Raw genomic sequence first — 25,703 nt, forward strand, 5'->3', positions numbered from 1 at the left:
CGTGAATGCCCAGGGTCGTCTGGGGACAGGCATCCAAGGCGTACAGATACATCTAGGGGTTAAACAACTCATTTGTGGCCATATACCTTAAGATAATTTAATAAAATGATTTAACACCGGTTGTGCCATTTTTGAAATTTTTCGCTTGGAGGGGGTGTGTGTTAGGGGCATGGTATGGCCATTTTTTTTAAGCCAGAAAATAATTGTGCAATGTTTATCAAGGCCTGTGTTCCGAATGATTTTTGCACTAATAAAAAAATAAAAATTTGCTTTAGTGATCCATACCCCCCCCCCCTTCCTTTAAAGCCTCTTTTATGCTCTCTGGAGTACTGCCTACCTGTGCCTCTTGAGCCCTCTGGTCATCATTTATAGCACTAGGGCAAACACTACAGTGCAGGACAGGAACACAATGTAGGTTTTTCCTAACAGTTTATTTATTTATTTCCCCCCCCCCCTCTCTTAGCATACCGGGAGCTTTTTGAACATTGCCCCGACAAACATAACCAAACAAGTGATCTTTGTGTTGCACATAATGTTAGAGAATTATTGTTGCATTTCAACATAGTGAGAATATAATTACTAAAATCCATATTTGTCTTGGACTAAATGGCACAATATCTTCGATTGGATTTTTAATTGCAAGTTGCGTGCACCCCTACCACCATTGATTTAAAGGGACCCTGTCACCAAGACAATGCTATCTAATTTATCACCATGATGATATAGAGCAGGAAGAACTGAGCAGATTGATATATATCTTTGGGGGAAAAGATTCAGTATAACTTATAACTTGTTAATATAAAATCCCTGCCCCTCCATCAACCCCTGGGTAACGCCCCCCTCTGGAGTCATCTAATTGGGACGAGCTAGAGGCGTACGCTGTAGGTAGGGATATGAGGCATGCTGGTAGTGAAACCCCGCCCCTATGGCACTGTCCACTAACTATAACATCAATTTTTGAGCTCAGGGACACTAAGAAATCCTTTATACGGTAAGATATGAAGTGTCCAGAATATAAGGTTAAGAATGGTGCCGTGAACTCTTTATATGGAAAAGGGGGTGACAATATCACTTTAAGGACAACTCCCACGAAAATTTTTTTTAGCTTATTTAACACACATTACAAAGTTGTATAACTTTGTAATGTGGTTAAATACCCGGTCTGGCCCCCTTCCCCCACTTTCGGACCCCCGACCCCCCCGCCCGGAAAGAATATATACATTACCTATTACGGTCGTCACGGTCCTCTTCTCTGGTGTCGGGTGATGTCAGAGCTGGGGGCGGTCCGGGTCTTCTTCCTCCTCGGCGTCTTCATAGAGAGTGAATGGGACGGAAAAGGCTGCTGGTGCACATGCGCACCAGCAGCCTTTTCATTGGCTGGAGCGCATCACATGGCTTCCAGCTTCGTCAGCCCTGATTGGCTGAGGTTGCTGGAAGCCATGTGATGCGCTCCAGCCAATGAAAAGGCTGCCGGTGCGCAAGCGCACTGGCAGCCTTTTCCATCCCCAGGACCCGGAAATCAGAGACATCGCTGGACGGCGGTGACGGTGAGGCGGACGGCGGGCGAATGGAGTGGCGATCGTCACCGGAGGGATGGTGAGTATGGTGTCTGTGTGTGTCTGTGTTTATTTTTTTTTTTGGGGGGTGGGGTCCCGCGGGAGTTGTCCTTTAAGTGGAAGTAGCATGTGACAGCAACTTGTTACTTTTTTGCAATTTGGCTATTTTATTTAATTGCCAAATCAGAGCTGTAGTAAAGTTGCATGTGACTTTGACATGATTTTCTGTTGCACTACATGTGTTGTCACATAGTCCTTGTGGAACCAACCTGAGAAAATCCATAATAACAGTAAAACTAATCCCTGCATAAGCAATAGGAAAAATAGATGGAAATTACCATGGCATGAAACTGGTATTGTCAGAAAGTCACAAGTTTTTACGCAAGTTTAATTTTGCTTAAAGGTGTGCAACTTTTGAAACAACACTGCTGACATCTCTTTTGTAATGTATGTGAAGGACAAACCACCTTAGGCTAGAGCCACGCTGCATTTTTGCTGTCTAACAAACCGGTTTTATGGAGAAAAAAAATGGATGGTAAAAACGATGCAGTTGTATGCAATCCGTTAGGATCCATTTTCCATTGACTTACATTATATAAAAAAAAAAAAGACATCCGTTAAACTGAAAGCGAAAACTCAGTGTGAACCTAGCCTTAGCAGCTGAAGAAAAACTTATGAATTGCTACAACTTTATAATTAATTTAGTTGAAAAATGTTGTCTAGACTCCAGTTTTGAGCAAGTGTGACTGCCTCCAGAAATCGGATTGGGAAGATTTGCTTCATTTATCAAAGTCTGTACGGCAGTTTAATAAGTTGGGTACACAACCTGAAAATCCACTTGGGAGCTTTACAGCTAGGCCAAATGATAAACTGTACCCTTAGGGCCAGTTCACACTGCAGAATCAGCACTGAATTTCAGTGCCAACTCCTTACTGAAAATTTTGAGTTCCATGGAATTTGCGCTCTGCAGTTCACACAGCAGAATTTTCCACGACGGATCCACTTTCCGCCAGAAGAATTGACATGTCAATTCTTCCGGCAGATTCCACTGGCAGAATCCCTTTGAAATTGAGCAGTGAGTTTCTGCTCTGAAATTTTATCGGCGCGGAATGCTTGCGAAGATTCAGCGTGGAATTGTGGATAAAAAGAATTTTGATTTAAATTAAATATTAATTTGCATGGAATTCCGACAGAGGTGATCCTGGGCGGAACACTTTCCTTGTGGGTTCTGCTAGAATTCCGCACAGAATTTCATGAGAACACTTTCTGCCCGGAACAGTTTCCTCGCTGATTCCTCAGTGTGAACTAGCCCTAAATGTGCAAAAATACTGGCAGGTCCTCCGAACAGAACAAACTCCCCCCTTTTGTCGACATCCAGGTGTGTGCAGCCAACATAGAAGGGCGACTAATCCTGTACCATCCGTTAGTGTTTTCTGTATAGTATATGAGGCTTTACTAGCCCCAGGTTATCCCTAATACAGTAAGCAGAAAATTGTGACACTAGCCTTCACCTTATGGTAGAAAGACATTGAGAGAGTTCTCCTGTTACGTCTTTCTTAAAGGGGGGGGAGGCCAGAATATGGGATTTTGTGGATAAAGGAGTTTGGTATGTTTTAGAATATAAATCTGCCAAATGAATCTGGCTGCTGATCTTGATTTTCCGGTTGCCAGGCAGACTATTAGTGCATTTGTTCCCTATACTGCTCTTCTGCTAGAAGTCTATTGAGTCTGCTGTGCTATTGGATCTACAGGAAGCTGATGTGCAGTGATTTGCTGTATCCTAGATGAACGCTGTTTTATCCAGTCATATTCTCAGTATACACCATATATGCTTCATCATTGGCTGCGCTCCAAGTTATAAATAACACCTGACCTCACAAGCGAGAGCAGGGACAGCCGCAGCACCGAGCTCAAACTTGTCGCTCACTTATTATTCATGCACTTGCATGCTTTATAGAAATCAATGGCCATTGGAATATTTGCTTTATCCAAAGGAATCAGAATCGAGTTTTAGTTTATAATAAAAAATGGGTATTTATGGTGTAATTTTATTACTGAAAGGAAAGAGACTTCTGTGACTATTACATATTTATCAGCTATTTCATTGTGTTTTCACTTATAATATAGCAATGGGGATGGAAATGCCCTCTTCCTTAGCTGTAAATAGTAAAACATGCCTGTGAAATCCTAAGATATTAATGTCTTGTTTTCTCGCTGCTTGTGCACAGGTCACTGCACATGTCATGGTTCTAGCGGGGGTGGGACTGCTCTCCAGCTTCCTACTGTCAGGTACAGATCAGGCTGGGAACAAAAGTAAGGAAAGGCTGGCGTCAGATGGGTACGGATCGAAGGGACCTTTTACACGTATAGTGGCACTTATTAGTGATGGGTAGTTAGATAAGAAGATAAATCGCTACAAAATTCACTAATATGCTTTTGTGTATATATACTGTGAATGATTGTAATTGTGTTTGTATCTATATACTGTGATCGGTGAGCATCTACACTGAAAGACTCAAAAGATGTAATCAATGACATACAAACAAACTTTGGTTTGTTTGATCGTTGCCTCGTTTACACCAGAAGATTTAAATTCGACCATTTTAACAATTTTTTTTGCACGATAATCGGCCAGTGTAAAAGGCTCTTAACACGACCCGGCTTGGTTTCCCCCAATGGCAGATACAGTGCTAACTTGTGTCTATGAATAGTGTTAGGGTCCTTTTACACGAGCCGATTATCATCCAGGGGCATTGCTAGAGATGATCCTAAAGCCGATAATCTGCTTGTGTAAAAGGGGCAGCAAGTAGACAAAGACTTGGCAAAACGACTGGTTATTGGCTGCTGACTGCATCTTTTGTGCCTGCTCAAAGATGTATCTTTTGTGCCTGCTCAAAGATGTATCTTATCGGTTGGCGGGCCATGAGGACTGGAATTGAGAAGCATCTAAGCTTTATAGCGGCCTTCTAGATCAGCGCTTCTCAAACTTTTTTTCTACTGGAGCCTCACCCAAGAGACCAAGGCAATGCCTGGGCCTCACCAGACTGACCAAGAGGATGCCTGGGCCTCACCATCTGTGGTGAAAGTCCATTTAATAGCTGAAAATAATGCTAGGGCTGCCTTTCACCCATCTCCCAAGCCCTATACACTAATAAAGCAAGTACAAAATAAATTAATAATGTTGCTAAAATTCAGATTTATGCGAACTGCAATAGGACTGTGCAGATCATAGTTACTTTGTAAAAGCTGGCTCCCCAACTGGGCCTCACCAACAACTAGGGGGCGCCTCAGTTTGAGAAGCACTGCTCTAGATTGTCCCTTGACAGTGCATATGTGATTGTGTTAAATATGCAAGTTTTATTCATAAACATCAACTTCTGTGGTGTATGTTTAACTTTTTTGTTGTATACTATAGTGGAGTAGTATACATGTGTGCAATATAAAAAAAAAAAAAAAAAAATATATATATATATATATATATATATATATATATATATATATATATATATATATATTAATATATATATTAGTGTGTGTGTGTGTATGTATGTATAGAGAGACACACACATATGTATACGCATATACACTGCACAGAACCACGACCACAGAGGCTCACATTATCCTCATGCAAGTACATCTTGATTCTTTGCACCTTTAATCCATAGAGTGTGTGTATATATATATATATATATATATATATATATATATATATATATATATATATATATATATATATATATACACAAAACAACATGATGTATGTTGAAGCAGAACTGTATTCACCAAACCACGATAATTTTCCTGCCAATCGGTGCTAACTATCAGCCTGCTACCCATTTGCTGCTGTCGGTCCGTGGAATAGGAGCAGCAGCAGACCACTGCTATCTTCTATGGGCTGCCTGGACAATCTAGTGATCACCTGGGCGGGCCCCCCCCTGCTCTTACCCGCTCGCTGCCGATGCGTGTAATAGTACCAGCAGCAATCGGGGAATGTGGAGCAAGCGAGCGCTGACCTGACAGGTCGGCGCTCCCTTGCTCCCTCTCGTTTCCCCATGTAATAGGGGCTTAAGTCCTTCACGATCGTGTCCTTTTTAAATGCCCAGGGTGTTTCTAATGATAAGGAGGATGGCGGAGAGGAAGAAAGGAGATGCATCATTGACTCTCTAGGCCACATTGACTCCGCTGCTGCAGATTAACAGGTCTCTTTTTACCCTAAACAAGGCACTGAGCGTATTTTTTAAAAAGACGTGAACAGGAAGGACTTACTGATATTGCTTTAAACATAAACATTGTGAAGCCAGCACTATGAGAGCTGTTTGATAGTAGCTTATACCCTCTTTCTATTGGCCGAGACCAGTGTGCATGTGTATGGGGCAGTCAAGTAAAATAGCTAGTGGCCATCTAATGTGTATTGCCAGCTCTACCTTTTGTGACACCCATATTTTCTCATAGATTATAAGTGCTTGTAAGCAGAGCCTTGGGTCAAATGAACTGCTGCCAGAGATTTGTAATTCACTCATATTAAAAATGTAAAGTCTTTCAGTATTTATCATCTGCTGTATATCCTGCAGGAAGTGGTATATTCTTTCCAGTCTAAAGAATGGGGATTTGCTTCTGCTCTGGACAGTTCCCGACATAGACAGAGGTTGCAGCAGAGAGCATTGTGTCAGGCTGGAGACAATACACAACTTCCTGTAGGACATACAGCAGCTGCTAAGTACTGTAAAACTGGAGATTTTTTAATACAAGTAAATTACAAGCCTCTGGCACCAGTTTATTTTAACCCCTTTTAATAATGTCCCATGTCAATGTATTCCTGCTTTTAATAGAAAATACTCTATGGATTAAAGGATCAAGATGTACTTGCATGAGGATAATGTGAGCCTCTGTGGTCGTGGTTCTGTGCAGTGTATATGCGTTGCTGTTGGTTGTATTTATGGAATTGATGTGTTACTTCTGTTTCTTTTAGTAACCTTGGCTGTTGTGAGAGGCAAATTGCTAGTAATTACATCTCTTGGCCCTCCGAGGGCCCCGCTGCCCCTTACTGAGCTGCACAATCATTTTGGCTTTTAGATGCAGATAATAATTATCTCTATACAACTGAATGGAATGACTGCGCACCAGCTTGTTTCATGGCTTTCAGCTATTTTTGTTGATCTACTTATTTATTTTTTTTCCTACTGCAAATTATTATTTTTTTTTTAACTTCTTACCAAGCTGACATGTTGATAATGTCTGTCAATTCATAAAAGAAGGGAGGATTAAGCTGTCTCTTCTGCCAGATAGTGTCACATTGATTTAGAGTTCTTTAATCCTGTTTAGTTTTTCCAGTACTTGTGAGTTAGCATAGAATCAATCCATTGGAACAGATTGAATCTACGTATGGTCCTTCATGTTTTTGACTGGATATGTAAATGGAGAAGCTTTAGGTCAAGTTTTGCTATTGTTTTAAAAGTTGTGCTTTATTTTTATTTCTAAATCACCCTGACTCGCTTTTAAAAAGAAATGTTGGCAATGGAATACCCATTTAAATTGATACTGTCCCTTTAAAAACCTTGCTCATGTCATTCAGACCCTGGGTAAAACAAGCTGTGCAGAGGAGTGCATGTTATGTATGTTCTTTTCCCAGCTCAGTTCTAAATACCCACACCCCAACCACATCAAAACTTCTGACATCTATTAAAAGTGATACCTTAACTTTTTATATAAAGAGAATATATTTTGCTGCATGCACCTGCAAGTTTCATTTGGCAAAAAGCAAAACCATACTATATAAATAAAAATTTATATACCGTATATTTCACTGTATAAGACTACCTACAAATATAGTTTGGGATATACTCGCCGTATAAGACTACCCCTCTTCAACGCACACAAAGTAAAAACATCAGACAGCAGCGAGATCTGAGAAGCCGAGAAGGAGGTCCAAGAATACTGGTAGGATACAAAAGCGGCCAGACGGGTGAAAGGTGTTTATTTGGGCACAGCACCACTCTGTTTTTTTTTTACATACCCCGGACGCCTGTAGCTTGCTCTGCCCTTCATACGGTCACTGCATACGGCGGGGATGCGGTTGTTTTTAATCTCCCCCACTCTATGCGCTAACCGCATATTCTCCAGTCCATTTGTGAAGTTTTTCAGCCCCTACCATATAAGTCGACCCCTTGACTCTTTTAGAAGATTTTCCAGGGTAAAAAAAAGTCTTATACGCAGGAAAAGACCGTAATCTTCTATTTGGGGCGTGCACTAAAGAGACTTTTATCAAACATAGGGTGTACTGATTAGTGTTACACAGTCTTGTACTGATCCATAAACTGGCCAAAGACATAAAAATCTGTCTGTAAAACACAACGCATTCCCATGGGAAAGAAAGTGTACTCAAAAAGATATTTTCTGTAATGATGACAATAAAAAATCTCCTAAATTGACTGAAAAACAGTCTACAGGCAAAGTGCTGCGAGCCGGGGTGTGTGGAAGAGAGTGAGGGGAATGAGGAGAGGATGATCATGGTGGTAGTAATTTTTGGCTTGTTGGTGGTTATTCCTCTCCTGAGTGTAGCGCTGAGCTCCTGAGTGAGGGGATGTACTGGCTGGCTGGATGCACTGGAGGGCTGCGGAGTGAGAGGATGCTGTACCTGCAAGATGGCTGAGTCTTGTGGCGCACTGCAGCCTTAGGCACTGACTTTTACGGTCTCAGGTGGGTATAAGGGCTTCCACAGGTACAGGGGACTCTTTGGAGCTTCCCTGTACTCTCCTTCTCTTCTGTGGGCTGCTGCAGAGGTTTTTGTAGGGGGCTGCACCCCCCCCCCCTCCGGGGCCAACCCCAAATACTGCTGTCCGGTGATATGGCCCATGATGTTGGTGTGGTGCAGGTAGACCAGGACAACAGGGAGTCAAGGAGGGAGGCAGTATTACAATAACTCCTTTTACTGATGGACTTGCAGGTGTGGTTACAGTCCTGTGGCATACAGCTGTTACTACTGGCGGCCTTGACTGGGTTACTGTGCCTGTAGATAGTCTGGTGGTGTGTGGAGAGATGATCTGCCTCAGACCTTGGTTTGTCAGTACGAGTGGGACGCTGGTGGGCACTGCGATCCTGTGGACCTCTCCCCTAATGGTGCTTGAGTCTGTTTCCCTCCCTGTCAACTAGGAAACTTTCTGCTTTAAGTTACTGGGCCGGGCCGTAAGCCACAACTTTCGGGTGCTAGAGGTATTCCCCCCCCCCCCCGAATTCAGAAAGATGGGTGCAGAGACCTAAGTTAACTCTGCTCCCATAACATCCAAGTCCATCCACTTGGGTTCCTGATCTGAGGATTCCCACTGACTGTATATGTGCTGGCCCCTTCCTGAGGGTGCACCTGACAAACTTTCTTTCAAAGTCTCTCTCTTTTGATCTCGCCTCCATCTGATCATTTGCTGCTCTGCTTGTAATGACCTTTTTCCTTGTTCCCCTCAGCAGTTTTCCTCTGTGGTAATCTCATTTCCTGTGGTGATCTTGTTCCCTCAACAGCTACTCACATCTCAGCTACACACTGCATCTGCAAACCTTTTATGGGGGAGCCCATTAGCATACTTTGCCCACTTACTAGCAAGTTCTAGGGCTTACAACACTAGCTAGAGCAGTTCCCACTAAGGACAGTAGGTGTCACTGATTTGTGTGGTGTGCAGTGTAAAGCATGAAACTAGAGGTGAGCGGTTCGGGTTCGAGTCCATCCAAACCCGAACAATCGGCATTTGATTAGCCGGGCTGCTGAACTTGGATAAAGCTCTAAGGTTGTCTGGAAAACATGGATACAGCCAATGACTATATCCATGTTTCCCACATATCCTTAGGGCTTTATCCAACTTCAGCAGCCACCGCTAATCAAATGCCGAAAGTTTGGGTTCGGATGGACTCGAGCATGCTCAAGGTTCGCTCATCTCTAAATGAGACCCATTCTCTGCCTGCCAGTTACACTGGTACAAAGCAATACATATTACAGTTTAACAAGAGACATGTTACCTCATAGAATATATAATAAACCACTTGTGGACAGGTGCCATCCTCAGCCCAGCCGCAGGAATTGCGCTCTGATATACTACAAAAGCAATTCTAATGGTTAAGGTGATCATCTACTGTACAGTGCAAAACCAAGGCCCCATGCACAGGTCTGTGAAATTTATGTAGATTTCTGATCAGGAGATCCAGATACATTTCTGAACCCATAGCCCTCTATTAGGCACAGACACCCTTATTATAATTATTTTTTCCTAAAGGCTTTCCGTTCTTATAAATAGCATGTCATACTTTTTTTTTTTTTTTGTAATTCTGGCACAGATGACCCCATAGTCTATGGGGGCATCCAGAAACTGGACAGTTTTCCAAAGCAATTGATAGGCACCCGATAATCATTTCATGTAATAGGGCCCTAAAGGAGAAGTCCAGCAAAAATTTTTATCAAATTATTGTTTTGCCCCCCCAAAAGTTATACAAATCACCAATATACACTTATAATGGGAAATGCTTATAAAGTGCTCTTTTCCCTGCACTTTCTACTGCATCAAGGCTTCACTTCCTGGATGAAATGGTGATGTCACGACCCGACTCCCAGAGCTGTGCAGGCTGTGGCTGCTGGAGAGAATGATGGCAGGGGGACTTGGAGGGACACTGAGCATCCCTCTGCCATCATCCTCTCCAGCAGCCACAGCCCGCACAGCTCTGGGAGTCTGGTCGTGACATCACCATTTTATCCAGGAAGAGAAGCCTTGATGCCGTAGTAAGTGCTGGGAAAAATGGACTTTATAAGCATTTCCCGTAATACGTGTATATTGGTGATTTGTATAACTTTTAGGGGGCAATACAATACTTTAATAAAAATTTTGCTGGACTTCTCCTTTAAGGCATGTCGGTGTATATCGTGCTGTCCTGGCAGAGTTGAAGTAACAGTGTGATAGCATTGACTTGGACGAAAGAAAAAAAAGGAATGATTGCCAGTAGTTGGCTGAATCCTGCCAACTGCTACAGTGAAGCCTGAAATAATTTTGGTCTGGCACTTTTAGCAAGGAAAGACATTAACTGTAGTTGTGTTGTGTGTCTGCTGATTTTTATCCCAGCATGACCTCGGCCAGGATGCTATCATCTAAATGCACTGTGTTGATGTAGTCAGTAGGTCAATCCTCATAGTAATCTTCTCACACCTGGGATGGCGGCATATTCTTCAAGCACTGTTGAAGAGGCAGCTCTTCTGTAGCCTCCTGGAGGGGTGGAGGATTAAAACGGGGGCTCCCAGGTGACTGTGGATTTTCTGTGCCATTTGGCACTCTGCTTTCCTTGTAGGCTGAAGTTCTGATCATACAAATATTTAACCGTTCGTGTAGGTTTGTTTTGTTGTCATGAAATATTCTGATGAATACTGCACTATACCTGTGGTACAGGTGTGTGTGTATATATGTGTGTGTGTGTGTGTGTGTGTGTGTGTGTGTATATATATATATTTATATTATTTATTTATTTATATTTTACAGGCTCAGGCAGGCTTAAGAATAAAAAAAAGGTTCCTGCCTGATCCCCAGATGCTGCTGTCCTTCTAGTCTCCCTGATCAACACTTCCTACTATTGACTCAATGTGCAGAAGATGTCCACTTAGTCATTGGCTAAACAGACATTTCCTGCAGATCAAGGTAGAAGTAGGAAGTCCTGATCAGCAGAACCAGGCACAATCAGGGTGTCAGCAGTGGGGGCTGGGAGGTATAACTACTTTTTTTTTTTTTTTAACAAAATTTAAATCATATGTTTACATCACTTATGAAGATAATGTTTCTACAACAGCTGTCATAGAATCCCCACATTTTTCCCTTATTGCAGATGGCAAGGAAATTTGTCACAGAACAGCTGGGAATACTGCATTTATATATACATATACGGCATACTAGAGTTAGGTATACGGCGTACCAGAGTTATCACATACAGTAATGTACAGTATATGGACAGTCCTCTGGATTGTTGAGCTCAGAGGCTTCAGTGACATGAGCACAAATAGGTGTATAAAATCAAGCACACAGCCATGCTTGTAATGCAGTATATAGATTAGTAAAAAAATCTATGGATGGTTTTTTGTCCAGGAAATCGAGTGTGTCGCTCTAGCACCATTTTACCTTTAGAAAATATGCCAAGTGCTAACAGGAGGCGACAATAAAGGGAGGATTTGACATGAGTGTCATATTTCAGGAGCGTTTAGACTTTGAAAAATATGAGCATATGGTGTTTATAATCCTTCTTGTGACACCAGCCGTTTTGTCTCTCCCTTACAATCAGGTGGAATTGGTTTTCCCAAGTAACCGTGCTTTCTTATACCCCTGCCGGGCTGGTGTGTCAGTGATGTAGAAGGGAATATCTGTGCCTTTATATTCCCATGGATTGGGAATATATATCACTTATCACTGCTATTGTAATGGGGTTGACTATAAGACTTAAAGCGTAACTGTCATGTTTTTTTTGTTTTTTTTAATTGCAGAAATCAGTAGTATAAGCGATTTTAAGAAACTCTGTAATAGGCTTTATCAGCCAAAAAAGCCTCCTTCTGTACTCAAGAAGCAATCTCCCAGCCTCCCCCCCTGACTTCTTATCTGTGCATTATCAGGCAAACATGTCTTTATTACAGAGAAGCCAGTGAAGACTGGTTCTCTCCTCTCCATTGTAAGCCTATGAAGGGGGGAGGAGCTGAGGGAGATGAGGGAGCAGGAAGAGGTGACATGAAGGTTAGCTGTTTGTAGACTCTCTTGGCACCTAAACCGCAGGATTCTGGGGTCAGAAAGGTCAGTGCTTATCTATGAACTTAGTGAGAGAAGATTGCAGGGTGTTGTGCTGTGCAGGACTGCTCCGTGCTCAGTCACTCCTAACAGCCCCTCCCCTCTCCATAGCTACATAATGGACACATAAATCCTGCTTCATCTGATGTGAGGGGGGAGGCTGGGAGATTGCTTTTTTTAGTACAGAAGGAAACTCTTTTAGTACATAAAACCTATTACAGAGTTTCTTAAAATCGCTTGTACTGTTGATATTTAATGTTTTCAGAAAAATTACCCTGAAATGACAGTTACGCTTTAAGGTAACAATATTGCAATACAGTGCTGTGACTGAACCCCATTGAACGGGTTTGTGGTAACTTTTTTATCAATCCAAAAGCCTTAATTTACATTAAAATGAGAAAATTCCATAAAAAGTAGGTAGCAAGTGCTGCTTGCATTTTTTGGGGTGTTTGTTTTTTTTGCTGTGCTGTGCAGAAATCGGATTCAAGAGAAGCCTAGGGTAGTTTTAGTTTGTTTTTTTTTAATTAGAAGCTTTAAGTGTGATTTCCACTCGGTGAACTAGCCTGGCACCCTTTTTGTATTCTTTTTATTGCCTTACGAATTGGAGCTGTTTGTGTCAAGACCTCTTTTTAAGCCAGGTAGTCCATACGACTGGCTGCTGGCTTCTTGTGATGCTTTTGACTGCAATGTTATTAGTTAGACCATGTGTCTCCAAAGTGCGGCCCTCCAGCTGTTGCAATACTACAATTCCCATCATGCCTAGACAGACAAATTTAAAGCTTTAGCTGTCCGGGTATGATGGGAATTGTGGTGGTTTTGCAACAGCTGGAGGGCCGCAGTTAGGAGACCCATGAGTTAGACTGACCACTATAGGTTACCTAAAGCATGAAATTATGTGACTTTTTATAGATTCTCTTCATTTGTTTTTTTTTTTTGTTTTTTTTCTCCCAAAAAAGGATGAAGAGGAAGAAATCAAACTGGAAATCAATATGCTGAAGAAATATTCTCATCACAGAAATATTGCCACTTATTATGGTGCTTTTATCAAGAAGAGCCCCCCGGGGCATGATGATCAACTGTGGGTAAGCTGAATATCAATGCATGTTACACGTGCTGCTTTCTTCCCAATTAAAGGGAACCTATCAGGCCAATTTGGTTGATATAACCAGCAGCACATAAACAGTTGTAAGATTATATTCCTCCCATCACAGACTAAGTGCATAAATTATGTTTAAAAGTAGCGCATACTGTGTGAAAATTACCTGTAACTAGTCATGTGGGTGGGCACTGCTGTGTCCTGGGCTCCCATAATGCTTATTGAGGCGATTGACAGTGCAGCCATCTACTCATATGCTGAGATCTTGTGCGCTGTACCTGGAAACATCACATCTGGCTTGCTGTTGTTCAGTGGAAGAATGCAGCTGCCACATGTAATGCAGAAACACCAGCAAGCAAGACATGGTGACTAGCTCTCGCAAACGCCCATCTATATGCGTAGTTGCAGGTAATTTTACATTCAGCAAGCATTGCTTATCAACATTTTTTTTTTCCTCGCCTCAGTTTTTATGGATTGAACTGCATTTGGAGGATCAGATTATATTTCATACCATATAACTGTTTGTGTTGGAAGTTACATGAGTGAAATTGGGCTGATAGGTTTACACTTAAGGGGTTTTCCATGCATTTTATTTTTAAACTTTGAAAAGAAGTCTGCATACTCACTTCTGAAGTTACAAAGACTGCACTGTGACGGGTGCATTTAAACTTTTGACTTGTTAAGTTATTATAAATGACCGTGAAAATAATTCTTTTTCCCTTATATTTCTTAAAAAGTAGAACCTTTTTAATGCCAACTTTGGCTGGTATTATTCAAATATACATAGACACAATGGGACAGATTTACCATCTGTGTTCCTGGCGCATGCCACGAACTACTCAATTTGCACAAAAATCTGTGACTTTTATGTGGCATATCCCACATACTTGATAGGCGGGGAGAGGGACGCGTCTGATTTTATCATGGGTAACGCCTCTTAACAGGAGTAAATGATGGTAGAAATATACACCGGCTCCAGAGCAGGTGTTAGTTTCTGTGCCCACTGTGCGGCAGGCGCAGGTCTTGCTGGATTTAGGAGGAAGCATGCTCCTCTACATTTGAATGGGGGCTTTATTTAAGACCAGCGTACAAGAACGCTGGTTTTGATATGTCCTCCAGTGTCTAAAATAAAAAATCTTTTTTTTTTTTTTTTTTTTTAAACCCCTTAAGGACAGAGCCTGAAATGGCCTTAAGGACAGGGCCAATTGTCACTTTTGCGTTTTCGTTTTTTCCTCCTCGCCTTCTAAGACCCATAACGCTTTCATTTTTCTACCTACAGGGCCATGTGAGGGCTTTTTTTTTTTTCAGGAACAGCTGTACTTTGTAATGGCATCTTTCAATCTGCCATAAAATGAATGACGGAACCCCAAAATATCATTTATGGGGTGAATTGGGTCAAAGAATGCGATTCCGCAAATTTTGAAGGGGGGGGGTTCCATGTTTACGTAATGCACTTTACGGTAAAACTGGCATTTTTCCTTTATTCTGTAGGTCGGTCTGAACACGGCGGTATGCAGGTTTACTAGGTTTTCTAACGTTTTACTATTTTTATTAGCAGTAAAAAAAATTTTTTGGGGAAAATAGGCATATTTAAAATGGTCCTATTGTAACTGCCATAGCGCACTTATTTTTTCACCTACAGGGTCGTATGGGGTGTCATTTTCTGCGTCATGATCTCTAGTTTTTATTAACATTTTTTTCTAGACGTATTTGAAACGTATTTTTCAAACTTATTGATCACTTTTTATTAACTTTTTTTTATACACAAAAGGTCATTAAAAAAAAGCAATCTCTGCGTTTTTTTTACCGCTTTTTGTTCATGACGTTCACCGTGTGGGAAAAGTATTGTTTTATTTTAATAGATCGGACGATTAAGCATGCTACGGTATATAATATGTTAATTAACTTTTTTTATTACTTTTTATGTGTTTTATGTATGAAATGGGAAGGGGGTTGATTTTCACTTTTATTTGGGGAGGGGCTTTGGGGCTTTTTGTAAAACTTTTATTTATTAATTTATTTTCACTTTTATAGTTCCCTTAGGGAACTATCCCTTACATATATTGGATTACATACACTGATCCCTACTATGCCATAGCATAGCAGGGATCAGTGTTATCTGTGATCTTCTAAATCAGACTGCCTGTCAACACCGAGCAGAAAACTGCACGGAGTTAAGGAGAGGACCTCCGGCAGTCAGGAAATGCGATCGGGACCCCCGCAGACATGCTCCGGTCACCTATACTTAAAACGCTGTGGCGTTTAAGGGGTTAATGGCGGATGGCCAGCGCAATCGCGGCGGCCCACCATTGAGGGTGAGGGCCTGATAGCAGCTGGTCCTCACCCCGCTCCACCCACCTCAGCTCAGGAGCCCGCTCCATAGCCTGGGACCGTGCCAGGGTGTACACTTACGTCCTCCTGTGTTAAGTCCCAGGCAGTGAGGGTGTAAATGTACGCCCGCGGTCGTTAATGGGTTAAATTGATTAACCAATGTGTTGCCAGTATTGCACAACACATAATGGTGTAGGTACTCTGTGTGTAATATGCACACAGAGAAAATGTGGCGAATAACTCTGTGGTGATTCCGACGCTGGTCTCCGCACGCTCCCGCTTGTTTCTACGCCTGTCCCATAGGCTCCATTCTATGGTCAGGCGCATTCCACTGTCCACCCAAAGAATTGACATATCAATCATTTGGACAGATCACGGAATCCGCCTGAGCATAGAATGGAGTCTGAGATTGGGGGTGGGTGTTGGGGAGTGACTGAATCCCTGCAGAGATATCCGCCACGTTTACTTTGTGTGCATATATCCATATAATGCAATTTTTATGCATGATTGTCTCCATATCCTGCCAACACCACTATGTCAATTGTAGTCAATTGCACTTGTAGGAGAGACTGTGTAAATTGTCATGTATCCTCATACAGGAGGCATGTTTCTCAAATGCTGAGTTAATGGTGTTCCTCCAGTTGTGGTGGCAGTTAGTGCACTACAGTCATTTTTGTAATATACATAAATTTAGAATTTTTGATAATTATTGAAGGTACACTTTTGAAGGGCCAATTGATTCCTTGGCTTTTGTGGATAGTGTGGTAGAATACAGGCCCCAAAACCTCCACAATAGATGTTGTTGTTCTGCAAACGTCTTGTTTTGGATTTTAGTTTGGATACACATGTACTGTGCTAATGCTTTTTTTGTTTCTCAGCTTGTAATGGAGTTTTGTGGTGCTGGCTCAATCACTGACCTGGTGAAGAATACTAAGGGGAACAGTTTGAAAGAAGATTGGATTGCTTATATATCTCGTGAAATCCTGAGGGTGAGGATAAATTGCTGTCTTTTCTTTTATGTACAACACACACATTTTTTTCCCACCTCTGAAATCTTGTTGTTAATGGCTCTACTACCTCTTAATCCATAACTATATGTGAGAAAGCTTTAGTATGTAAAACCATTTGTTCTGTTTCATGATATGTTTATCCATTCAAGCCTTTTATTGAGGAATAACAAGAGATACAGGTTATAAAAGGGAAGAGGCATAAGGGGCACTGAGCTGCAACAGTGGATGACTGAAAACAGGAAACAAAGAAAATCTTGAAAGAAAACAAAAATATAAACATAAATGCAATTTGGCAAATAAAAGTTTAAGTAATCTACCCAATAGACCTAATACACAGTTTAAGGCCATGTTCACACGCTGTAATAACAACAGCCTTGTTTGAGATGGCCAAGTCAAACAACAGGCGATGTTGTACATGTTTACCCATCCGATACTGCAGTATCAGGATACTACAAACAGAAAAAAAGACAGCGCTCCATAGCATAATTCTTACAGGTAACAAAGGTGAGTCAATAATGGAGGTTTTCACCTAGTGGAGTTGTGCTAACTACAAGGCACAACTCTTGAGTAAGCATGCAGTCAGGACCGCTGCCACTCCCATATGATCCTCAAAGGAACAAACATACGACAATGCACCACCTCTCCAAGTATGGGTCAGCTGGGCGCAGGTCCAATGGAAATAAAAAAAAATGTTTACCATAAGGTAAAAATAAATAACCACATTTATTAATCAGACACAACGCGTTTCGAGACTGGTCTGGTCTCTTTTATCAAGTGTCATATCGACCAGGTGAACATCATTTTTATTTTAATTGAAATGCGGGCACATTCGGGTGCTATAGATTACAAGCTGTACTTTAGCACAGGCTATCTTGCACGACAGCTGTTCACTGAATAGCGGCTGCGCAAAATAGACCTGTCAATTATTTTGTGCGACCGCAAGAGAACCACAGCCGTAGTGTATACAGGGTGCATACACTGCCGCCGTTGTTCCATAGATTGCTATTCAATGAAGCGGTGCTATTAAACAATGGCCGCTGTTGCACTCTGCAACAGCGGCTGTGCAAGATAGCCTGTGCTCACAGTGTAAAGAACAGCTTGTGATCTATGGAACCCGAATGTGCCCGCTTTTCAATTAAAATAAAGTGATGTTCACCCAGCCGATACTGCAATACACTGTTTGGTAATAGAAGTGGCAAGTAGTTATAGCTACAAAACAGCTGTGGAAACCTGCATACCATAGAAGGCCACCCTTAGTTCCTCCATACGTTGAAGCTGTAAAACTTCTGCGAGCCAGTTATCGTAGGTGGAGCGAAAAATCTACTTCCTAGGGATAACTTTTTGGGTATGCTCACCAAATGTGTGTCATGCTGCTCCGAGACTAAAACCATCTCCAACAATCCCCTGGCACTGTAGGATTCAATAAATGGAGTAGAACAGGGATCATCAATACCATCTTTATAGTTGGTGTCCTCGGCTGTACATCAGACCAATGACTTATGGCAGAGATAAAATTTATAGAAACATAGAAGATTGTCGTCAGATTAAGACCACTGGGTCCATTTAGTCTGCCCTTTTAGTATTTCCATTCCTATTATCTTGGGATAGATATGTTTATCCCAGGCGTGTTTACCTATTACATCTGGTGGAAGTTTGTTCCAAGCATCTACTACTTTTTCAGTAAAGTAATATTTTCTCACGTTACTTCTGATCTTTCCCCCAACTAACTTCTCACTGTGTCCTCTTTTTCTTCAGTTCAGTTTCAAAAAAACAAACAAACTTCCTTTCTGAACCTTTCTGAACATAAAGCTTTCAATCGTGTCCCCCGTTCTCTTCTTTTCTTCAGACTATACACATTCAAATCCTTAATCTTTCCTGATATGTTTTATGCCTGACACCCTCCACCATTTTTGTAGCCCGTCTTTGGACCCATTCTATTCTATCAATATCTTTCTGTAGGTGAGGTCTCCAGAACTGGACACAGTGTTCCAGATGTGTCTCACTAGAGCTGTATACAGCAGGATCACAATCTCCCTCTTCCTACTGGGTATACCTCTAGCTATACACCCCAGCATACCATTTGCTTTCCCCACTGCCTGGTTGCACTGGTGACTCCTTTTAAGGCTAAAATCACTACCCCTAAGTCCTTCTCCTCTGCAGTCTTTGCCAACACATTAAAATCTGCTTCAGCATTTGTATCACTTTTAGCAACATTTTCTCTGTTGTTGACTAACACCTATGCCATCCACCATTGTTTGCTAACATTTTATGCCATTCACCATTGTTGGTTATTCCTGGATGCAATTATGAATATATTGTATAGTGAGTGATTAGCAGGGTTTTTCGGGCAAAGCAGACTGGTGTGCTCTCTAAAGGATAGGTCATTGGTCTTTGATCGGCAGAGTGCTGACACTCAGAAGCCCCACTGATTAGCTGTACAGTGCCCAGGCTACACAGTAATTAGGGCTGGAAGCATTCGGCTCCATTCACTGTGTAGTGGCCACATTAGGGTACTGCAGTTCGGCTGCCGTAGACACGAGGCCAACTGCTTCCGGCCCTGTGCACTGTGTAGTCTGAGCACTGAACAACTGAGCGGCAGGTGGGCCGGGTGTTGGCACCCTGCTAATCAGTGACTCGATACTCATCCTGGGGATAGCTTATTAGTCTGTTTTGCTCGGAAAACTCCTTAAAGTGACACTGTCACCTCCTTTTTGCATTCTGACATCTCTACACAGGTGTAAAGGGTAAATTTAGCATTTTTCATACCTTATTTCATATCATACGTCATGGTGTTTGTTCAAGTAAAAAGTGTCCTTTTATCAACTGCAGATTGTATTAAGTGGGTGTGACCTCGCGTCATTAGCGCCACTTAGCCCCGCCCACAACACCACCATTGGCCCCGCCCCTTTGGCATCCATTGGTTGGCTGACGTAAAGGGGGTGGGGTCTAGACCTTTCGGCCAGCCTGTTCCAATGGCCGGCGAGGGGGCGGGGCCAATGGTGCCATTGTGGGCGGGGCTAAGTGGCACTAATGACTACAGGCCACGCCCACTTAATACAATCTGCAGTTGATAAAAGAACACTTTTTACTTAAACAAGCACCATGGCGTATAATATAAAATAAGGTATGAAAACCGCTAAATTTACCCATTACACCTGTGTAGAGATGTCAGAATGCACAACGGGGGTGACAGTGTCACTTTAAGTTGCAAGCAGTAGATAGACCCACATCTTCCCTTATTACATGGATGTATGAGCTGTGATGATAAATTCTTAGCAAGTTATCAGGTTTGTGCTTAATAAATGCACTTAGTTTCCATTTTGTACACTGACACCTGCTTATAACCTATAATCTGCAGTTAAAATTCATTCATCATTCGTTGGAACCTTAAAGATACCTGACCCTTCATTGTCTCAACTTGTTTATGCAATGTGGTTTTAATCTTGTTGTTCATCACATTTATTGCCAAAAGCATCCGGTTATAAATAAACTAGGATCAAGTTCCATTTATTTAAGACAAAGGACTGTGAGTCACTGCCTCAGTCTTAATTTTAGCCAACGGCTTTATTATAACGCCTCAGCGATGTATCTTTTCATGAAGTTAGCTTAAAACTCTTACGGGTCTAACTCATTTGTTCTCTTAAGGGCTTGGCTCATCTCCACGCTCATCACGTGATTCACAGAGATATCAAAGGACAGAATGTACTGCTGACGGAGAATGCGGAGGTGAAGCTGGGTATGTTACACAAAACCGTTACTTCCTAAACATTAACACCATACAGAGATTTAAAGGGTATTCCCATCCAGGAATGCTGGAGCTGGTGAGGAAGCCGAAAATAGCCAAATGGACAGTTTTAAGCAATTTGCACAACTCACTGAAAATAGTTGTGTAAATGGTGCAGCCAAAAAACAAAAGGTGCAACCGCAACCCACAGGTGTAAGGGCCTACCGTATATACTCCTCCCAGCGTACACACGGCAATCACCTACTCTGTAGAGATTAAAAATTTAAATATTATATATATATATATATATATATATATATATATATATATATATTTTTTTTTTTTTTTTGACAAGTGAGGATCTTAGCAAACTATTTGATCAAACAGAGTGTACCATGTCGCCAACGTTAAGACGTCCTCGAGACATGGACCCTACTCTAGCATTTTCACACTAGCAATAGCCTCTCCTGGGCTGAATAAGCCTACAACTGGGCAGATAGGAGCCAAATGATCTCTTTTATAGCAGCCTTGAGACATGGGTGGAGTGCAAGCCAACAGGAGGTAGCCACACCCCCCACATTCAACAGAAAAAAAGGGAAATTTTGGCAGCACATCTATGACTTTGTTCACACTGCAGGTTGCACGCTGCTTGTGGCTTAAGTACAGACAAAAACCAAAAGGTGCAACAGCAACCCACAGGTGTAAGGGCCTACCGTATATACTCCTCCCAGCGCACACACGGCAAACACCTACTCTGTAGATATTAAAATATAATTTTATTTTATTTATTTATTTTTTTTAGAAAAGTGAGGATCTTAGCAAACTATTTGATCAGAGTGTACCATGTCGCCAATGTTAAGGCGTCCTCGAGACATGGACCCTACTCTAGCATTTTCACACTAGATTAGGGTCCATGTCTTGAGGACGCCTTAACGTTGGCGACATGGTACACTCTGTTTGATCAAACAGTTTGCTAAGATCCTCACTTTTCTAAAAAAAAAAAAAAAAAAAAAAAAATTAATTTTTAATATCTACAGAGTAGGTGTTTGCCGTGTGTACGCTGGGAGGAGTTTATACGGTAGGCCCTTACACCTGTGGGTTGCTGTTTTGTTTTTTTTTGTCTGTACTTAAGCCACAAGCAGCGTGCAACCTGCAGTGTGAACAGAGTCATAGATGTGCTGCCAAAATTTTTTTTTCTCTCTTCTGGTAAATGGTGCAGCACCACAAGCAAGGCTGTTTCTATAACTCCTGGAGTTCTGTAAATTACGGATCACGGTGCTACGCTTTTCATGTAGCCCCCTTATTAGAATACCCTTTTTTTTCCTGTACATATGTGTCTGGTTTATGTTGTTTCACAAGAGCACATGATGTGCCTTTTTGTGTCTGTATAACAGATGCAAGTCCTGGCCTGGTTGCCTGTCTGATGTCCTGAAATGACAGCTGTCAGTAGTCAGGCTTGGTCAGGCATGTAATATGCTCATGTGAAGCTGGCCATACTATGGTAAATGATACTTTTCTTCAGCAAAGACTTAAAGCGACTCTGTACCCACAATCTGACTCCCCCAAACCACTTGTACCTTCAGAAAGCTGCTTTTAATCCAAGATCTGTCCTGGAGTCCGTTCGGCAGGGGATGCAGTTATTGTCATAAAAACAATTTTTTATCTGGCAGCGCTGTGTCTAACGGCCAGGGCTTACATTTGTATATGCATTAGGCTTGCACACCCTCTCTGTCCTTCCTCCCCACCCTCCTCATCATTAGGAATGCTCCAGGCAGATTGCTTCCTATTCCCCAGCTGTGTATATAATGTACATGGGCTGGATCGTTAATACACCTGTGCAAAGCTCAAACAGCAGTTAATGTTCCTGGAGCATTCCTTATGATGATGAGGGTGGGGAGGAAGGACGGAGAGGTGTGCCAGCCTAATGCATATACAAATGTAAGCCCCGTCTGTTAGACACAGCGCTGGAGGATTAAAAGTTGTTTTTAGGACAATAACTGCATCCCCTGCTGAACAGACCCCAGGACAGATCTTGGATTAAAAGCAGCTATCTGAAGTTACAAGTGGTTTGGGGGGGTCAGATTGTGGGTACGGAGTCGCTTTAAAGGCTACCTGTAAGAATGAAGAACCATGCAGAACAGAGTCCAGCTGCAACTGAGGCTAGAAAACTGCATCTCCCTGGACATGTCCCATGCTGGTTTAGTTGCGTTCACGAGCCCTATTAATTAGAATACAGCTTGTGTACAGTACTCTGTTAGCATGGGGCACATCGAGACAAACCTGAACTTCCAGCATCAGCTTGTGACTCTGTCCTTCGCTGCTCTTCATCATGACAGGTACCCTCTAAAATAATTTCTTAGGAGTTGACTTAAGGCAGCATTTGTATATGGTCACTACAGAGGTGCTAAAGCTGGCCTCATACATACAATTGTCAGGTTTGATCAACTTCAATCTTAACAGGACAGGTCAACCACCTAATGTGTATGGCAGGGATTCCCCCCACCTTATTCAAAATACAGTTTTGGTTGGAAAGACATCTGAAATCTGAAGTGTATGGTCAGCTTTAGTGATCAGTTGTCTTCACATATGTGGATAAGCCAGTAAAGAATGCATCATGTGAGCAGGTCATCTCTTGAAATCTCCTGTTTACTGGAACTAGGAGTTTCCTTATAAGATCAGTCACAGTTTATGCAACCTAATGTATGTGATTATTTTAAGCTTAAACCCCATGTTTAGATCATGTGACACCATTTTGTTGTGTTTTTTCTTTTCTTCTTTTATTGTCGAGAGACCGCATGAAAGAAACCCATATTTGTATAGCATTCCACAGAGATTCATCTGACTTGATTATAAATAGATGTAGCCCGCAGACAGACGTAGGCCCCACTATGTCTTCTCAAATATTTAGAGGAGCACTGTTGAATTAAAATAGCATGCGAGCTATCTAGGAAACTAAACAATTTAGTGATGGCACAGATTAGGCTTTTTATTATTTGCCATAAATACTGTTTTTCCCCGAAAATAAGACTGTCTTATAGTAATTTTGGCTCCTAAAGATGCGCTATGTCTTATTTTTCCATGAAAAAGAATTCACACTTATTGTTGAACAAGAGAAAAATTAACATTTATTATATATAGTTATATATAGTAATTGTCATCACAAAGCAGCATAACCAGACAACCTACCACCTCCCTCTCCTTAGTGGCATGGTGGCGGCGGGGGTCTTGCGTTCGGGGATGCCTTATTTTCATAGGGATGCCTTATTTTAAGCTATCCTGTAAATTCTCCACTATGCCTAATTTTCTGAGGATATCTTATTTTCAGGGAAACAGGGTATGTGCAGTTGTTGGCTGTATGGTGTACTCTGAACAGTGCCTTACAAACGTGCTGTCATTCTTTCAAACCATTGTAGAAGAATGTATTGCATAGTTGTGGTTGGAATGGTCAAGCGCACTGAAACGCTATGTATCTGATTTTAGCAACTTTGTTTCATGGGATGACCCCTTTCAATTAGTAATTATATGTAACCATTAAAATATACAACCCACCCTCCAAAAAAAAGACTAAACAAAACATCATAAAGCTTTATCGTTATTAAAGTAAAAAATTACAACTTGAATGCAGTGATGCAAAGATGGTAAGTGACAAAACAGGCGTGGTCCTGAAGGGGTTAACATACTAATGCATTGGTGCAAAATGCTATTGATTTCATGTCATCCTATGAATTCCTAATGAGAGTGTTTGGAGCACTTTACAGCCTATAGATCAGCTGACTGTGCAGACTTTAATTAGATATGGTTTTCAAGACATCAATGTCTCCTGCTCCTGTGTCTCCCGCAGTGGATTTTGGTGTCAGTGCACAGCTGGACAGGACGGTAGGCCGGAGGAATACATTTATTGGTACACCGTATTGGATGGCCCCAGAAGTTATAGCCTGTGATGAGAACCCAGATGCTACCTATGATTACAGAGTAAGTGCAGGGTGAGATGATGCCGGGACTAGTGCATTTTTATTTGTCTATTTTTGGCTTGCTTTGCCATTTGCTTTAGTTAGGTCAAATCAGATTGAGGATCTTTGTGGCAAGTAATCAATGTGGTTTGTAGGAGATATATCAGTACTATATACATGACATATTGTTGTGCAATATTGTTACTGTAACTTCATTCTTGTAGAATATCTACTCTAACCTGAAACTTCAGAATGCAAAGTCACCATCTCCCAGCAAGAAGTGGGCTTGATCTCTGTTGCCACCTGTTGGAAGTAGCATCCCTGCAAGTCAGTGCTCAGTACAGAGATCAAGTTCTCCTCCCTCTTGATAAGGAGTGCTTTGCATTTTTTCAAGTGGATCATTGCATGGACTGTAAGAACCCACTCTCTCCTTGAGGAGAAACTTAACCCCTTTAGTCCCATAAAACTTCATAATGCACAGAAAGATTATTTCTGTAAATAAAATGGTTAAAACTTTCCATTAAAGGGGTATTCTGATCTGGTAGATATAATAGAGGTTTGTCAGCTTACCTATTGAATGCAGCTCCGGAGCAAACCTTGCTAAGGGGGTGCACGGATCCTGGGTTGCCAGCCTATGTTCCAAATAGGAATTGAAGAAAAAGAAGTATGGGTCCGGCACTCTGATGGATGATCAATAAAACCTTGTGACGTTATTCCATTTCAAAAGTTGGAAGTTTCACACAGGAGCAAACAAGATGATGCCCTTTGCATCATGGTGTGATTAAATGCGCATGCAGAAAATGCGTCATCTTGTTTGTTCCCATGTGGAACTTTGGCTTTTGAAATGGAATAAAGTTAAAAGGTGTTATTGATCATCCATTAGCATGCTGGACCTGCACTTCTTTTTCTTCAATTCCTGTTCTAATTTTGGCACAGATAGGGGATAACAAGCTGATCACTGGGGGTGATTACCCGGACCCAACTAATCCTAAGTGGTGGTGTAGTTGTTGTGAAAGGAGCACTCTGTGCACTTGTGTGGCCACCATGCTGGTACTCCATTCTCTATGGAACCGCCCAATGCTTCCGGACTTGGAAGCATTTGGTGACTTCATAGAGAATGAATAAAATAGTAGTGTAGTTGGGCAGGTGCACTGAGCACAGGGTTGATTGGATTGGATAGGGGATAACATACCCAGATGAGAATACCCCTTTAGGCTGGGTTCACACTATGTATATTTGAGGCTGTATT

The 25,703-nt window shown here is 41.8% G+C and overlaps 1 protein-coding gene across 4 annotated transcripts in view; it reads left to right on the forward strand.

The window, feature by feature from the left end:
• MAP4K4 (mitogen-activated protein kinase kinase kinase kinase 4) overlaps nucleotides 1-25,703 on the forward strand; it is a 122,589-nt gene that overhangs the window by 59,374 nt on the left and 37,512 nt on the right. For all 4 annotated transcript variants that reach the window (XM_069970972.1, XM_069970973.1, XM_069970974.1 and 1 more), the window contains exons 4-7: nucleotides 13,300-13,425; nucleotides 16,649-16,759; nucleotides 20,426-20,516; nucleotides 24,346-24,476. In XM_069970972.1, the coding sequence (XP_069827073.1) occupies nucleotides 13,300-13,425; nucleotides 16,649-16,759; nucleotides 20,426-20,516; nucleotides 24,346-24,476 (459 nt within the window). The remainder of the gene's footprint in view (nucleotides 1-13,299; nucleotides 13,426-16,648; nucleotides 16,760-20,425; nucleotides 20,517-24,345; nucleotides 24,477-25,703) is intronic.

Source organism: Dendropsophus ebraccatus, chromosome 5 (genome assembly GCF_027789765.1).
Source record: "Dendropsophus ebraccatus isolate aDenEbr1 chromosome 5, aDenEbr1.pat, whole genome shotgun sequence".
Taxonomy (NCBI): Eukaryota; Metazoa; Chordata; class Amphibia; order Anura; family Hylidae; genus Dendropsophus; species Dendropsophus ebraccatus.